At 57.0% G+C, this 18,121-nt stretch overlaps 1 protein-coding gene across 11 annotated transcripts in view; it reads right to left on the reverse strand.

Annotated features, from left to right (window-relative positions):
* The window catches only part of CACNA1C (calcium voltage-gated channel subunit alpha1 C), a 462,295-nt gene that overhangs the window by 165,647 nt on the left and 278,527 nt on the right, over positions 1 to 18,121 (reverse strand). For all 11 annotated transcript variants that reach the window (XM_012539272.3, XM_049694801.1, XM_012539283.3 and 8 more), the window contains exon 5: positions 11,731 to 11,870. In XM_012539272.3, coding sequence (XP_012394726.1) covers positions 11,731 to 11,870 — 140 coding nt within the window. The remainder of the gene's footprint in view (positions 1 to 11,730; positions 11,871 to 18,121) is intronic.

The following is an 18,121-nucleotide window of genomic DNA, read 5'->3' on the forward strand; positions in this document are numbered from 1 at the left end:
GGGAAACGAGCTGGGAGGTGAGGGGCCTGGGCTTTTGATCAATCTTCACCAGCAAGCGTAGAACCATAAGTTCATGGCAGGGCAGGAGGTAACTGAACTGCCTGCTGAAGAGTCAACCCTTCAGTTGAGGAAGGTGAATGAATCCAGGTCTCTACAACATATGACTCATGATCCCAGGATTCAGAACAAACCACCAGATACATAAAGAAACAGGAAAATGTGACACATAACCAAGAATAAACAGTCAAAAGGGACTGAACATGAGATTGCTCAGAGGTTGGACTGAGCAGAAAAGGATTTTAAAACAGCTTAAAGAATGTGTGAAGAGTTAAAGGAAAATATATTAAAAGAATGAAAGGAGTATATGGTCTTAAACATAGAACAGATAGGGAATTCCACAGAGAGATGGAGACTATAAAAAGGAGCCAGATGGAGAGTCTATGACTGAAAAGTAACTGAAATGAAAAAGTCATTGAATAGGTTTGATGAAGATGGAGGTGGCAGAAGAAAAAGTAATGAACTGGGAGAATAATAGATAGAAATTAATCTGTGGACACAGGAGAAAAGACTGAAGAAAACTGAACAAAGCCTTGGGGACCAATGAGATAATAGAAAATGGCCAAACATAAGTGTAATTGGGGTCCCAGACAGAGAAGCGTGAGACTGGAGTTGGAAAAATGTATTTGAAGAAATAATGGCCAACAACTTCCCAAACTTGATGACGATCTCCAATTTATGGATGAATCTGAGCAGCTCAGAAAACTCTAAGCAGGACAAATATACAACAAGGCACATAATAGTCAAGTGCTGAAAACCAAAGATAGAAAATGTAGAAACAGTCAAGAAAAAAGAAGCATATATATAGGGAACCACGATGAGAATACTGGTGACTTCTCATCGGAGACAATGGAGGCCAAGAGAAAGTGGAACTCTCTAATATTCTGAAAAAAAAAAAATTCTCAGCCAAGAATTCTATATCCAGCAAAAATATTCTTCAAGAAGAGGATAAAGATATTTTCAGATAATGAAAGCTGAGATAATTCAGCAGCAGCAGATCTGTGCTCTAGAAATGCCAGGGGATGTCCTTCAGGGTGACGGGAAATGACACCAGAAGGAAACTCGGTCTACAGAAAGGATTAGACAGTCCCAGAAATGGTGAATAAGCAGGCAGGCAGAAAAGGCTATGCTTTACTTTTCCTCATAATTTACTTAAAAGACAATTGACTGTTTAAAGCAAGAAATGTTAACAGTGGGGTTTATAAGAGTTGTATACGTAGAAGGTGTGTAAGGCTCACGTAGGGTAGAGGGTTAAGTTAAATTATACTAGCGTAAGCCTCTTACTTTTGTGACGGGACACTTAAAATGTGTGAGTTTTAGTGAATATAAATTATGCTTTAATACAGTGGATTTTAAGAAATCAAGTGTGGAAGTTCCCCTTCCTCTAATCAGCCCAATTGGAGCCTGAGGTTGGCAGACAGGGAGTTGGACCCAGACATATCAGTAGCTAAAATCTGCTGAATGCATCCTACATGCTGACCGTAGTTCTAAATGCTCTGCAAGCACTTACGTATTGAATCCTCACACCACCACCACAAGGTGAGTGCAATTTTAACCCCCATTACAGACCAGGACGCTGAGGCACACAGCTAACAGGGGGTAGCTCTGGGGATTTGAACCTAAGGAGTGGGACCTCACTGCTGGCGTCCTCAGCCACTCCCTGTCACAAGCCAGCGGGAGGGGACGGACCAGGCGTCACAGGCGGCTGGGGCTCGTGTCCTGCGTATCAATCACTTCCTGGGACACTGGCCTCGCTGTGTCTTCACTTCCTCTCCCCTCATTTTTCTTTCCAGTGTTTATAAAGCATGTGTCACGTGTAAGCCTAAGTGGCCTTTATTATGACCATTATTTTAAATTAGGTGACAGTCACCGGGCTGTTGGTTGTAATTTCAGGTTTGGGATTTCCAGGGAAGGGCCAGCCACTAAGGAGAATCAACAATGGGGTTTCCTGAGTTTAAGAAGCTCTGTCTCCTGTGGGACCTACACCACTGGCCACAGTCCTGGGCACAAGGTCAGTGCTTGGGAAAGAGCCCCCTCTGGACTGATTGCTGGGAGATGCCGAGGGTCACACCCTGCCCGGGACTCGGGCTAGAATTAGTGATTCCAAAGGCATTCTCAGCTCACGGCCGTTCTCTGTCATCGAAGCACAGGACGATACTGCTCAGAAGAACTTAAGGGCTGAGAGAGTTGAACCCTCTCCTTTCCCAGATGTGAAAACTGAGGGTTGGAGGTTAAAAGGTAGGTCACATGTCTGGCCAGACTCAGATCCCTGGTGTCCTCACTGCAGGCCCAGAAAACCTCCCACTCCACCACGAGGCCCGCAGGGGCAAGAGGACCATTTCTCATCAGCCCCTATGGCCAGGGTCCAGGGGCCATTGAGACATAAATAAACCAACACCTGAAGTGTCGCCTGTCTCTGGTCTTGAGAGCCAAGCAGGCACCTGCTGTGAAGCTGCGTCTCCTCCAATGACAGGGGCCTGCATCCTGCAGGGGGTGTCCCTGCCCTGGAAGACAGCCTGAGCCCATCTCTCTTCACAGCTCCGGGCGAAGCACTCGGGGCCACACCTGCCTGTCTGTAAGTTAGGGCTCCTGTCCCTGCTTTCCTGGACCACTGGGCCGTTTAACCCGCCAGTAAAGCTCTTGGAGCCGAGAGCCTGGCACAGATGTCCAAAATTGCCTTTAGCTGGCGGTAACCCTGACATTTATCACCGCCTACGTTTTGTTCTCAAATCAAAAAGGGACACTTTCCTCCTGGGGGAGTCTGTGCACCTCAGTAAACAGGAGAAGTTTCTCGCTCAGTATGATTTTTTAGCTGCTGCAGGTAGAGCACAAACAACGGGGTCTTTCCTGGTTTAGTCTTGTGCTGTCACCGATACGCAACAACTTCTCCATCAAACTCCACGGCAGCAGGACTGGAGCTTCTGGAACGTGCTCCCTGTTTAAACGAACTTGCTTTGTTGTGTTTCTTTTCTCAGGACCGGCCACTGTGGCTCATCACCGTCCAGAAACCCTCTCGTCAAGGGGCGGGTTTACAAGACTCTGTCGCTAGAAGCTCACGGGGCTTTACAGGTGAAATCTCCCCCCTTTCCATGGAATACCTGTCATTCATCCCACTTGGTAGGTAGAGAAACTGAGGCAAAGCACAGAGCAGGGAGCAGAAAGGTCGGCGGCAGACCCGGGACTGTGACTGTTCCCTCCCAGCCCCCGGAGCCTGGGCCCCTGGGAGACACCGTCAGGGAGAGGGGCAAGAGCTGCGGGATGGGGGAGGGGCCATGGCTGTGCGCAGGAATCCCACGTCGGAGGGGCGAGCGTGGGTGCCTAGCTGCCCAGATGCACGAGAGGGGTGCTGGGGCCCGGGCGGGGTGTGCGGGACCCCATCCTGAATCCTGCCCTGCTCCTGAGGGGCAGGCCGGCCCCAGGGAGCCGACTTCAGCCTCCTCTTCCCGCAGACGCCAACCTGTTTGGAATGTTAAGAGGCCAGGCTATGCACGGCGTCCCAGAGGGCTCTGTGGGCTGTGGGGCTGGGAGGTGGGGGGCACCCACACCCCCTGGCTTTGCGTCCTCTCGGGGCGGCCGGGAGCCACGTGTGTGGGGGGCTCTGCAAGCTCCGAGACCACCCAGCAGGGGTCCCTCATGACCGCCGTCACCTTCTTACAGACGGTGCAGGGTCCCGGGTGCCAGGCGGCTGTGTGACGGCGAGGAAGCCACTCAGCTCGTCCAAGGCAGCGTCCCCATCTGCAGGGTGGACGCTTGGTTGGACCGGATGCCTGAAGTCCCCTCCCACTCAGACACCCTGACTAGGAATCGCACCGTGAGACGATGGAAGGAATAAGGTTTTATCACTTCCTCTTTCTGTGAAAGAAGTGGTGGAGGAAGGTTCCAGAACGGGGTGGGCAATGGCGGGCAGCCATGGTCCGTGAGAAGAAGGGGGAGGGGTGGACCTGCGGGTGGCCCTTCTGCACACGCCCCGTCCTGGTAAGTGTCCCTCATTTTGGATAAGCTTCCATGACATCGAAGACCCCTTTAGGACAAAAGGGATGAAAAGGCAGAGGAAGCAAAGTAGAAACTGAGGGGGAAGAGGACCAAGTCCAAGGAGATGGGGGAGGAGGAGGGGTGGAGGGGAGGCAGGACGGCCCGGCACCGCGCGGGTACTGGTGGGCGGAGGGTGAGACCACGGGGCAGGAAGGAGATCTGGGGGCTCCGCAGCCCAGGCCCTCCTGGTTGCAGGTGGAACAGGGGTGCAGGGGGGGACAGGCCTGTCCAGGGGCAGCAGGCTGGGCAGGGGTGAAGGTGGGCTGCAGTCCAAGGGGCTGCACACCTCTGGCTTGTACACCAGCCCCGCCTGCGTCACGTGGGCTCTTGACGGGGTCAAGTCACGTGAACCAGGAGGACGGCGGGGTGGTGACACGGCAGCAGGAAAAGCGGCCGGTGGGCAGGAAGCAAGGTGGATTCGAGCATCTGCTCTGAACAGGGCTCTTCCCTGGGACTCGGTTTCCAAAATCTGTACATTTCAGGCCCGAGTCACTTGATTTGCAAGAATCAGCTCCGGATGGCCTTTCCCTTGTCAGCTCTGGAATGGTGAGGTGTCCTCGGATAGGAGCTGCCTGCCGGGACCATCTCCGCTGCAGGCCCCGCTACCGGGCACGGGACACTGTCCCCGAGCAGGATTTCAAATCCCGGTGGCCCAGCTTCCCAATGAGCACATATCAGGCAGGACAGCAGGACCACTTCTGAACCATCAAAGTGTGGAAACACTCGGGAAAGTTGCTTCCAGCAGCTCTAATCTGCTCCCAGTGGGTATGATTCCCTGGCAGTCTCTCTAATCAGGGCGGCCAGTCTCACAGCCACTAAGCCCCAGGAGGGGAGCCCATTCTGGGGAGAAACTGCCTCGCAGGACGAGGAGAGTTCACCTGGGTACTTGGGCACTCGGGCGAGGTTTAAAATTTTGCAGCTGGAATTTTACAGTCAAGAATCCACTCCATCAGGAACAATAAAAAGAGGGCCAGGGTCCTGCAGCGGGGGGTTAGTGAGGGCAGGACGCCCGGGCTGGCCTCCACTGTGGGCTGGGCAGGTGGAGCGCGGGAGGTTCTTTGGTCCGGCTCTGCTCCTGGCTCTGCCCAGCTGGCTGTGTCCAGGGTGGATGGGTGAGCCCCCTGGAATTCAGGGTGCACCATCCGTTCTGATATTCTTCAGGTTTCCCAGACATTTAGCTGTCTCTCTGCAGTGCGGTTTTTGAATATTTCTAACGGGGAGGAAAGAGCATCACTGCCTGGGAAAATGCCTTACTGGCGTGGCATCCGGGACAACCCCCGACCCGTCTGCTCCCTGCTGACCCTGCTTCTCACCACCTCCCCCTCTGTGATGGACGTATCCACGCAAAACCTCGTGCTGGACTGGGCTGGCCTGCATCGGTGGCCCCCCAAAACTAGGTTTTCACCCCAAATGTCCTTTCATCTCCAGCCCTGACCGTTCTGCATCTACCTCAAGGCTCAGCTCAAATGCTCCTCCTTCGTAGGAAAGGTCTGGACCCGTCACCGTGCCTGGGAAGCCCGCCCCTTGAGTCCATTTCATTGTTTGCGCGTGAGCCTCTGGCAAGCTTTGCTATTTAATGCTGGGATATTCTTTATGTTTAAAGTATATCTGTACGGAATCTAAAAAAAATGGTTCTGATGAACCCAGGGGCAGGATAGGAACAAAGATGCAGACGTACAGAATGTACTTGAGGACGTGGGGAAGGGGAAGGGGAGGCTGGGACGAAGTGAGAGAGTGGCATGGACATATACACACTACCAAATGTAAAATAGATAGCTAGTGGGAAGCAGCCACATAGCACAGGGAGATCAGCTCGGTGCTTTGTGACCACCTAGAGGGGTGGGATAGGGAGGGCGGGAGGGAGGGGATATGGGGATATATGTATAGCTGATTCACCTTGTTATACAGCAGAAACTAACACAACGTTGTAAAGCAATTATACTCCAATAAAGATGTTAAAAAAATAAAGTATATCTGCTTTGTCTTGACCGTGCTTGTCAGATATTTCCATTTTACATGCCTCACGTCAAGTGATGTGATGTAACAGTGGCTACCATTTAACTGAGCACATACTACAGGCGAGGCACTTTGCATGCATTAGCTCACTTTGTTTCCCTAGTAACATGTGAGATAGGTCCTATTATTATTCCCATTTTACAGATGAGGAAACTAAGGCACAGAGAGGCTGAGTCACTTCCCCCGGGTCACAGAGGAAGTCAGGGGCAGAAGCCAGACAGTCTGACTCAAGAGCTCTTGCCTGAAACCATCACGGCTCAAGTCCCTCCCAGTGCTGTCTACGTAGCATTCAATCAACAGATATTTATCGACTGATTGGTGCTGACTGTTTTCCAGAAACAGTTCTAGTCTGAGCAAAGGAAAATAGGAGGAAAGAGCCTGACCTCGCCACACGTGGTCCCCTCACTTCCCGGTGAGTAAGCAAACCCTGCTTGACAAGAAGCTGATTTCTAACCTGTGTGCCTCCAGAAATAACAGTCCCTTGAGAACGAGCTAATCTCACAACAATTCATGTCCTCGGGAGCTTTCAAGCATCCAGGACCTTGGCAGACGGAGGTGGTGTCTGTTGGTCTGTGTCCCCAGCACCTGGCTCACAGCAAGTGATCAATAAACGCGGATGGGGGCGGATGGGCTGCCGAGCCTGGCACCGGCCTTGCACGACGTCCCTGTGGCTTCTCTGTGGTGCGACATGCCTGCCTGTCTGCACCTCTGCCGAGGGACAGTGGGGCCTCACAAGCCCTGGGGACTCACTTCCTTTACTGTGGGAATTTGATGGAGCAAAGTGATCAAACCTTAGCTGCACAGCGTCTCACTGAGAGCGTCAGCTGGTTTCTGCACCCACAGTGAGATGCACACCCCCCGATCCCCAGCCTCCCTGTGTACAACTCTAGGGCCTCAGCCACCCTCTCTCCTCCCTCCTGATTTCCTGGCGGCCCCTCCTCACTTGCCCTTCAAGGTCTGTCCTCCTCCTCCAAGAAGCCTGTCCTGATCTCTATCCCCACTCCCCAAGGTACAGAGTCCCCCAAAGCACACGTGTCACAGAATTCAACACGTCGTACTCAACTTCTTTTTGCACATCTCTAATTTTTGTTCTCTACCTTCATTTCTATGAACATTATTTTCTCTGACAATTCAGTCTTTTTGAGACACTCTTAGTGTCTGACTCATTTCTGTATCTTCTGAGACAGCTAGCAGAGTCCTACGTGAAGCAGGTCCTCAGTGGGCTTTGCTGAAAAAAGTTAACAAATGACTCATGGGCTTGTACCCTCACAAGCACCTCTCTCCCTCCATGACCTGTGACCCTAAGATTTCAATGCCATTTAATACACATCTGGACGCAAAAAATAATAGTAACTTTTTGGGCTTGGAGTTTCTGGTCCCGCAAACCACCCAGTTAGCCTGTTTGTTACAGAAACAGCACCTGACTATGTACCACCTATGAGCACAACTACACAGCACACAGTTGTCACGAAGACCAAATAAGTTAGAAGAAAAAAGCCCTTCGGAAACACTAAAGGAGGCGCCCGTGAACGGAAGGTCTTCAGTACCAGCGTCCCTTAGGGGTGGGCTGGTGTTGTGTCCCGGCCACGTGGAGCCCACGAGGGGCCCAGTCACCCCACAACGATTGACCTGGCGTTTCTGTAGATAATTGTAGAGGCTGAGGATACAGCAGTGAGCAAAACAAAAAAACTGCTGTCCTCGTGGAGGTTATGTTCTCGTGAGGCCAGGGGTGACAAGCAGATAAACGAGGGCAAGACGCTGGAGAGAGATGTAGGAGAAATAAAGGGGGGAAGTGGGCGGAGGACACGGGCGGTGGGACAGGCCCCGGAGAAGGTGCCGAGGCCGCGAGGCCAGCCGTGCGAAGGGCGCCCAGACGGACGTCCCACCACGTGAGCGGGCTCGCGCTGCTGCGGCACAGCTGGGGGTCGCGGGGGCTGGTGGCGGGGCCGAGGAGGGCGTGGGGGAGGGGAGGCTGCAGAGGGGCTCTGTCTCTCAGGAGGTGGGGAGCCCGGAACAGTGGCACGTATTTTGAGAGGACCATTTGGCTGCTGTGTTGAGCCCCGGCTGTGACAAAGGGCAAAGGGCAAAACAGAGACTCCTGCCAGGAGGCGGCGGTGATGGTCCGGGTGAGGGGTGGTGGGCGCTGCAGTGGACACGGAGGTGGCAGGAAACAGTATCTGGAAGGTGTGGCTCGTAGGATGCTCTGAGGGCCTGGAAGCAAATGGTGGGACAAAGAAACAGGCCAAGGATTTGTGCCTGAGTCACTAGAAGGATGAGGCTGACCTTTACCAAACGGGAAAGGCTCTGGGGACACGGTGAGCTCAGGGCGCCGCCTACCAGGCCTCCCGCGAAGGGACGGAGGCGGCAGCGCAAGTCCGGCCTCGGAGGAGAGGGCTGTGTGCGGGCGGCAGCAGCTCGCCGTTCTCACAGGCCACACACGAGACTGGGCGTGACCACCAGGGACCGGGGCAGAGACAGAAGAGGCCCAAGGACGGAGCTGGCGCTCCCAGCAGCAAGAGGAGGAGAAGGCGAGGGAAGTCAGCCCGCGGCTCCCACGAGGAAACGCAAGTGGAGTGAGGGCAGAGCTGAGAAAGAGCAGCGTCCCCAAGGCCCGGAGACGATGCGGCTCACGGATGAGGGACCACCCGCTGAATCTAATCCTGCAGAGAGTCAGGTAAGCGGCCCCGAGACAGGCCGCTGGATTCGGCACCGCGGAGATCCCCGGTGGTCTCAATAAGAGATGCCTCGGCGTTGCCATGGGGGAGAAAGCCGGGCAGCGGCAGGTCCAGAGAGAAGGAGGAGACGGGAGCGGTGTGGCGGGGAGGAGAACCAAAGGCTGTGGCATCGGAGGAGGGAGGCCTCCATCCACGTCTGCAGCGAGAGACGTCGGTGACGTTGTCTTCCACGAGATCAACCAGACCAGCCCGGGGCACTTAGCCACCTGGGTCTACACACGTCACTACTTAAAAGGTCGCAGAGACGCTCTACCAGGGAGAAAGGCTGGGTCAGCCCTGCCTTGAAGCCCCCGAAAGAGCTTTTCCCTTTTCACCAGTGACCCACAGAAAACAAGACCCTGCTGCTAGCTGTCTGGGAAAGCCACAGCTACCTGCAGGCCCCATGGCTGCAAGAGCACCAGCTTCACTGACAGAACGTCTCCCTGAATCCAGGGCGGGGCAGCAGGGCCTCACACCCGAGAGGCAGAGTCCCGTCCTCACCCTCTCGATGGGACGGCTCCCAGCCCCGCAGTGCAGAGCTGCCGTCGGCACCGCACACGGACGGCACGCGGTCCGTGAAGCTTCCTCTGTGGAGAAGCCCCGGCTACTCCACGGGATCCAGCTCCCCTGCATCTCTGATTAGGAACCTCTGTACCAGAGTCGTCACCGTAACTAGTCCTGTTAATAACACCCCCTCCGTCTCTGAGGGACAGTGGACTGTGATCACAGCCCTTCACCTGTGCTTCTCTGTATGGACAGCACGCTTCTGTGTCCTGTCACCTTTGGGACCACGGCAGCCGGGTGACTTGCTCTGGCCACGGGCACGTGAGCAGCCATGATATAAACCGGGCTGAGCAAAAGCCTAGAATACGCCTGTGTGGTCTGACTGTGTGCCCCTTGGCGAGAGCTGCCCCGTGCCGTGAGGGCCACAGGCACGCACGCTGGACGCTCCCTCAACCTGGGCTCTGGGATGAGGTGACGACGGAAGCTGGTCCGGCCCGGAGCCCTCATGCAACACGAACCAAGGATGCATGATTCCTGTTTTCAGTCACCGAGAGTTTGGGATGGTTTTCTCCTGCAGCAAAAGCTGCCTGGTGTCCTCTCATTAGAGTTTCAAGCTCCTCCAGGGAAGGGACCGTACTTATTTTCATGACGCGTCCTCACGCCCTGCACGGTGCCCTGACGCTGCGGGCCCTAGAAATCGCACACACAGCATCACGCCCGTGGTAGCGTGCTGGGCTGAAGTGCGGGCTCAGCTCACAGTCCCTGCCACCGGCACGTCGGCTGCAACATCACACTAAACCCCTAAAGTCTTGTGCGAACCGACTCCCACCCTGCCTTCTCATTCCTTGAGTTTGGCCTACGGAGTGATGGCTAATTGACCACGAAAAGCCAAATAATTTAGGCTTTGCAAACAGGCCCTGGGTCTCAGCCGTCACGGACACTGTCGCCATTCTTAGTGCCCAGTGGTTAAGGCCAAGCAGAGGGGCCACGGTCTACACTCGCTGGGAGTTAACACAGGCCACTGCTGCCCAGGGACCCCCACTCCTGCCTCTGCCCACCCAGGGAGTTCCCGCCCCGAGCAGAGACCAGGCGAGCATCAGGCAGGAGTCAGAGACAACACAGGGCACAGCTCTGGGCTTCAGGGGGCTTATAAGGTAACGGCAGAGGCAGGACACGCCTGTAAGCGTCTAAGACGCACGCATTCTTTACGGGAGGTCACGCGGTGCCGCGGGGAGAGTTGGTTTCACTCAGGAGGCCTGGTTCTCTCTGCTCTGCTGTGGTCAATTCAGTTACTCCGGGAGGACCTTTCCACTATCCTGCGTGGGTGCAGAAAGCACTAGACAGGTCGATACAAGATCCCTCCCTCGTGTTCCCACAGTTCTACACCCTGAGAGGTTTCACCCACTGAGTGGCGGCCGTGCAGGTGGACAGGTGGGCGTGCAGAGGCCCCCTCTACCTTCCTGGCCCGGCCCTGTCTCCAAGCTCGTCTGGCTGCAGCCCGCTTCGGGGGTCTCCTCCACCTCGAGTTAGGGCCCAGACCTGGTCACGCTGAGCGGACGGTGACACGTCCCAGCACCCACGTCCAGAACCAGGTCAGTGAGCCCCAGCCGAACAGCAGCAGCAGGAGGTCCGGAAGCGGACTCAGCCCGGGAGCAGGTTGGGCCGGGATTTGCCGGGGCGGACGCTGGGAGCCCGACCTTCTGCGTCCAGGGCTGGGGGCCCCCCGCCATGGGGGGCTGCTGCCGGAGAGGGAGAAGGGGCGCCGTCCCCGGGCCTGTCTCCAGGCCAGCGCCCTCCCCCCTCAGGGAAAAGCAGTTCTCACTCTGACAGGCGGCGAGCCCAAAAATAGGGCTTCTGTGGCCGGAGATGCCCCACGTGACGTGAAAGGAGGAGAGGGCTGGCAGAAGTGGCAAAGCAGAACTTCCTGAACATGCACGGATGCTTTTTTTGCCTGGGCACAAACGAGCGGCCCCATAGAAACCGACGTGGTGCCGCAGGCACAAGGGCAGGAAACCGACCACCGTTCTTTGGAACAATACAGACAGCAGAGATAATCCCATGGGCTCCCATGCCCTGGGAGCCTGGGGAGCAGCTCACTGCTCTTCCGCTGCAAATGTATTTAAACCCCCAGCCCCGGCCGGGGTGGCGGACGGGGCTGCTCAGATGGCCGCGGGGCTGTTCTCTGTGCAGCTGTCTCCACCAGGCTGTGGATTCCCCAGGCGGTCACAGGAGCGGGGGCCACAGTGGGTTCTAATGGACTCACAGCAGAGCTGGGACCTTTAGAGCAAAGGAACCCATTCAAGAAAACCCTCCGTGTATGTGAAATCAGGTTCCTTGGCAATTCAGGCTGGGGGGAGACTGGGGGACGGTGAGGAGGTCACGCGGCCGACAGGCCCAGGCTACTTACTCGGGACCCCGGACACCAGCCGCAGAGGCCGCAGCACGCGGAACGCCCTGAGCGCCTTCACGTCGAATCCAGCCCCCTTCCCTCCCAGGGCGTTGGCCCCGTCGGCTTTGGTGGCTTGCTCTAAGATTGCACTGAAAAGCCTGGAAGAGAAGGAGAGAGGGGGCGTCAGGACGTTCTGCTGGCCCAGCGGGGCTCCGAGTCCTCCGAGGGACGCTGGGAGGCGAAATGTGCGGGCACCTCCAGCCACCATCAGTCCGGTGTGCGGGAGGGTCCGGGACCCCCATCGGATGACGGTCCCTCAGGGCAGGTCCCGCCTGCCCTGTGCTGGCATCGAGCGGGCTTCGCGGCACTGGCAGCCCAGGCAGGGCGTCAGGCAGGTGGAGGCTGCCGCCAGGGCCCGTTCCTCTGCCCTCCCAGCGTCCTGGCTCCACGTCCCAGCTCCTCCCGACGAGCCCCTGGCTTCGATCTGAGCCTGGGCACAGACGAGTGGCCCCACAGAAACCGATGTGGTGCCGCAGGCACCAGGACAGGAAACTGACCACCGGCCTCGGACCCTGGCAACACCTGTCATGTTGGAGTGACGGGGACAAAGGTAACAGACACATGTTCCAGAGGGGACAGAGGAGCGTTCCAGACGGTTCTGTCCAACAGAAACGGTGCAAAGCACAGACGTGGGCCGTGTGTGCAAGGTAGATTTTCCAGTAGCCACACTAAAAAAGTGAAAAAGGAACAGGCGAAATGGACGGTGAGGATAGATTTTATTTAATCCAGCATAACCAAAATATGATCACTTCAGCTGGAATGAAGAGTTTTGTTTTGTTTTGTTTGTTTTGCGGTACGCGGGCCTCTCACTGCTGTGGCCTCTCCCGTTGCGGAGCACAGGCTCTGGACGCGCAGGCTCGGCGGCCACGGCTCACGGGCCCAGCCGCTCCGCGGCATGTGGGATCCTCCCGGACCGGGGCACGAACCCGTGTCCCCTGCATCGGCAGGCGGACTCTCAACCACTGCACCACCAGGGAAGCCCAGTAATAAAGAGTTTTTAGTGAGATGTTTGTCCCTCTGCGTTTTGCACATCCTTGAAACCTGCTGTGTGCTCTACACACACAGCGCATCTCGAGTGAGCGCTCAGTGGCCACCGCAGCTGGAGGGGAGGGTCCTGTAGAAAGAACCCCTCCCGAGAAATTTTGCTGGAAAAAGGTAGGAGAAGAGAAAAGGTAGTTCCTGCAAGAGGGCGTGGAATCGTTTTGCTTGTTTTTAAATGAAATCATGTAATAGAGACAGACGATGGGCAGTAAAGAAGTGAGGGGACGGTGGCTGGAAGGGTCGTACCCCTGGTGGGCAGGAGGGCAGGATGCCCGCAGAGGGGCACAAGCCTAGTAGCCAGGACGGTTCATCGCGGTCCTGGGGAGGGAGGTGCATTGTGGGTTCAGATGCAGGTGTGGGAACAGACGGAAGTCCTCTTCTGACTGCACCTCTCTTCTCAGCGAATCAGGTAGCAAGCCATCAGCTGGAATGTGAAAGGGGAGGGGGTCCTGGAAGCTTGAAGGGTGAGGCAAAGGCATAAAGGGGTCGCGGAAGAAAGTGTGGTGTGAACGGAGCCAGGCCGTGCAGTACGGTTTCCAGGCACCCAGGGCCTCTGGGAGGAGGTGGTCATGAGGGGAAGTGACACATCGGCTCAGCCTTGTGCGTTTCTCTACCCGCCCCAAGGGCACAGCTCAGGTAGCAGCTGGTCGGACCGGGTCGGAGTTGGTGCTTTTGCAAGTGATCAAGGAAACGAAGAGAGAAGTAACAGCTGAGTGCAGACACAGGCGAGAGACGACCTCAGGGCAGGAGGAGGGCACCGTCGGAGTCCAGCGCCGGATGGAGGGAGCAGGAAGGATGGGTGGTATTTTCAGGAGAGCAGGAAGCTGGTCCGAGGCCATGGAGAGGATGTGGCTCGCGGTCATGGCGGGGATCCTGACTTCGACCCTGGGAGTGGGCAGCTGAGACAGGACAGAGTCAGGATCCCTGGGGAAGAAGACGTCAAGGAACCAAGAAGCTTGGGAGGCTGATGGCGGGACAGTGCGTGATGGAGAGGAGGAGCTGGCCAAGAGCTCGCGTCTCCACAGCCAAGGAGAGACTCAAAGGCGTGGGAGGACCACGACTTGGAGAAGCAACGGGTAGGGGGTCTGAGGACACAAGCATCAGAATTGGACGGGTTGGGCTTCCGCGGTGGCGCAGTGATTAAGAATCCGCCTGCCAATGCAGGCTACTTGGGCTCGATCCCTGGTCCGGGAAGATCCCACATGCCGCGGAGCAACTAAGCCCGTGAGCCACAGCTACTTAGCCTGCGCCCTAGAGCCCGCGAGCCACGACTACTGAAGCCTGTGCACCTAGAGCCCATGCTCTGCAACAAGAGAAGCCGCCGCAATGAGAAGTCTGCACCACAACAAAGAGCAGCCCCTGCTCGCTGCAACTGGAGAAAGCCCGTGTGCAGCAATGAAGACCTAACGCAGCCAAAAATAAAATAAATAAATTAAAAAAAAAAGAATTGGAGGGGCTTAGGGAGGAGGGGGGCGGTGGTCTGAAAGCAGAATAAGAGGAAGCAGGGCTCCTCTCCTGGCCTGCGAGCATTTGGAGGGGAGGGGCCGTATCTTGAGAGACGGCAAGGGCAGCAGGACCCGCGGGGAGAATGAGAGAGAGAAGGAGGGACCGGTGCTGGGGTTAGGGCAGCACGAGGCTCCCTGCTCTGGAATAAATCTGGTGAGGACCCAGCGACACCCGCTCCGTACTGATGTTTTCTCGACAGAGCTGAGGAGCTGGGACAAAGCTTGCAAAGCGGAAATCTGGTATCTGGACTTTTACAGAAAATGTTTGCTAAGACCAGAAATGGGGAGGGATTGTGGGGAACACAGGGCACCTCGGAAAGGTTTCGGGAGGGATTAGAACATGCAGAGAATGTACGGGAATGGGAGTCTGGGATCCTGGGCCACCTGTGGGAACCGAGAAGAATATGGGAAAGGGCCCCGTGGACCATCTTTGTCTTTGTACCTAGAGACGTCCCACTGACTCATGGTCAGAAGAGCTCACTGGGTCGTGCCTAGGGCCAAGGAAGACGCCCAGGGAGCAGACCTGAACCGGGCCTGGGCAGCCTGGTCTTGAGGAACAGGCTGGGGCTTCTATGACCCCTGCCCCAGGGGGCTGGGTCTGGGAACGGGGAAGCTGCAGCTGGGGGCTTAGCAGAAGCTTAGACCCAGGCAGGGCCCAGCGGCGGGAGCTGGTCTAAACAGGGATTTGCAAAACATGCTCTGGAGAGCCCTCGGGGACTTCTTGGGCAGCGAGGCCAGGGATGAGTGGCTTCCCTTTGGTCTGTTTTCCATGCGGGGACCCCGAGTAGGCTGTGTCTGCACGGTGGGTTCTGTGGCCAGACCACGTCTGATGTCCTGCCTGTTCTGTATTCCTTCACCCCAGCTCGGCAGTTTGACGGGTCCATGTGTTAGTTGGTGACACCTCCCATCCCAGGCAGAGGTCTCCAGGGTGGGGGAAGCGGGGTCCTTTCTCTGCAGAGAAATGTTCTTTCCATGGAAGCCTGGATCACAGAAACTCAGGACATGGACACCAGTTTGCAAGTCTGTTGAACAACATTCCAAATCCAAACCAGATTTGGTTCCTAGAACTTCCTGGAAGAAAGGAACACGCTTATCAACGTACAAGATGTTCACAAATGTTATTCGGGGAAGGGAACAGAGATTGAACAGCCATCCTCTCCTTTAACCCCTGAAGGGGCAGAAATTTCAGGAATGGGCCTCAGACGTGTTCTCAGCTTGCAGGGGCCGGCGTGTTTCTCCTCAGTCACACTTTGTAGAGGCGAAACCACTGCTTGGTGCCCCCCGGTGCCTAAGGGCCAGGGACCTTCTCCAGGCGGTGTGTCTGGCAGTTCCTTAGCTGGACGTTAGAGCTTGTCAGAGAGGACGATGGTCTCTAGAGGCCCTGTGAGTCGAGAGGCAGGGCCCCACATTGGGAGGGAGCTGGAGACACAGAGAGGCCCCTTAGGCTGGAGTAGACAGTCTGAGCAGGTGCATCTGCTGAGGGCTCCCGGGTGCCTGATGGGGGCGGAGGGAGGGCTCCCGGGTGCCTGATGGGGGCGGAGGGAGGGCTCCCGAGTGCCTGGCGGGGGTGCGGGGAGGCCCCCCGATCGCCTGATGGGGGTGGAGGGGAGTAGCTCACAGAGGCTCTGAAGTCCTCCCACATCCATTCAGCAGCCCCATGTCCCCACTGTTCCGAGAAGACTCCTCCACTTCCGGAAGGAATGGGGCACGTGAGGGGAGGGCAATGCCTTGGCACTGGCCTCCTGGGTGGCAAGGCAGGGAAGGGAGAGGGGCCCTCAGCCCGGCACTCAGGCGGGCAAGCCCACCTCCCCCGGAGCAAGGCAGACTCCCTCTAGTTTGCAGGAGGGCAGAGGCTGCCCAGGAGGGGCCAAGGTGAGCAGATATTTCCCAGGAGACACGAGGAAGCAAAGGCACATCCGTGTAAGGGGTCGGGATGGGAGGGCACAGCTGAAGAGAGGTGGCTGGGCCACACCCTCCATGCGGGTGTGTCGTTTTCCGAGTTAGAAGGATGGGCTGAGTCTAGACTGGATGGAGAGCCCCAAAGACCAGCGCCTTGGAGAAGAGAAACCAGGTGCTGAATGTGGCCGATTGCGAGATCAACGGGAAAAAGCCAGAGGGTCATGGTGGACCACAAGCTGAGCCAGCGCTGGCATCGTAGCCTCCATGTCACAAACAGTCGAGGGAGGCACCCTTGGGAGAGTGCCGAGTCCGGACGCGTCCCTCTCTTCCTCAGCCTGACGGCCCGGGCCCGGGGAGACGTGGCTGGGATCTGGGCTGACCCACAAGCAGTCCACTCGCGGCAGTCTCGGGAGGAGCCGGCTCCATGCAAGTGGGGGACGGGCCCCTGTCTGAGGTCCACCTGTGTCTCCTGCTTCCATCCCACGCAGAGGTGAGGCCACGTTTGGGGCAGAGCATCATATAGACCAATGCCAACTCAGCCCACAGACGGGAGAAGACTTAGCATCTCTGCCCCAAGAGGCGCCTCTCCTCTCTGTTGGCCCCAGAAGCACCAGATCTCATTCCTTGGGCTCTTTCTGTGAGTGTGTGAAAGGTTCCCAGGAGACTCGGGCCTTGAGGGCGACGCTGAATTGAAAAGGATTTAGATGTATCGGGAAGAAGCGCGTTAAAGGACTTTGCCACGGTTTGCTGAGTTAGTTCAAGGCATTTGTCAGTCACTCTGTTTATCCTGGAGTGAACAGAAGCAGCAAATCTCTCGCAGATCTGCAGCTTCACCCTGACATCCGCACGTGGCAGAGTCCAGAAACTTCCGTGTCCCTCATGCCTCCCAAGTGTCCCTGATGTTAATGCAAAGCGTGTCATGCTTGGCCAGGCAAAAAAGGACAGCGGCGAAAACTCGGAAACAGCTCCAGACGCCCGGAGACAGGGACTCGCTCCCAAATGGCCCTGATTTGCTCCGTCACTTCCTGCAGGAAAGGCCGGGCGCCCACGAGGCTCTGAGTAGGGCGCGCTCTGGGGAAGCCACCAGCGCAACATCCTCCCGGGGCGGCTGGGAAGGGCCCCCTGGGGTAGGAGCCTAATGCCACGCTGACCTGACCCCGGAGGCTGTGGGGACAGCGAGGGAGTGAACGGCAGGTGGGCTTGAAGTAGCGCCAGGTCAGCCCCGAGGCTCGGGCACCCGGCCCTCCGCAGACGGACGAGTGACTGGAGCCTGGTCAGCTGTGTCTCTCGTGGCGCGTGCGGGTCTCTTTGTACAAACATTCCACAGAGAATCTTTTCCTGAAGTTACCGATGCCTTGATAAGGAGATCGTCACTTCCAGGGTTTCCTGAAGCTTCCTGACGCCGCTTTGTTTCTGAGCGTAGGCTGACTTGGCCTCTGCAGCAGAGCGGGTGGCCCCGTGCCCCCGGCCCTTCCTAGTCCCACTGTCCGGTCCCGGCAGCCGCCGAGCCAGGACCCTGCAGAGGTGCAGGTGGGTGTCCCGGCTCCCGGGTGCCAGCCGCCTTCCCACCCAGCCTAACCAGACACACCCGGCCACACTGCAGGGGAGGCGCCCAGGGGCTGCTGTGCCGGGTGAGGCCCAGAGGGAGACCTACAGCTGGGGCGTCTCCTTGACCGCACAGAGGCCCCTGGGCTCCACCAGGAGGCCCCGGATTCACCGATGCCCACGCGTATGTGTGTGCGCATGTGTGCGTGTGCACGCGTGTGCAGGTGGGAGCGGTGGCCGGCGCTGCTCCAGGTGATGCTCCTCTCCCTTTGGAGACAGTCTGAATCCAAAGTGATGTTTAATAGATCCTCTCGTCTGGCCTGAAGCCCAGGGCCCTTGTGACCAGAGACACAGATACG

Source organism: Orcinus orca, chromosome 11 (genome assembly GCF_937001465.1).
Source record: "Orcinus orca chromosome 11, mOrcOrc1.1, whole genome shotgun sequence".
Taxonomy (NCBI): Eukaryota; Metazoa; Chordata; class Mammalia; order Artiodactyla; family Delphinidae; genus Orcinus; species Orcinus orca.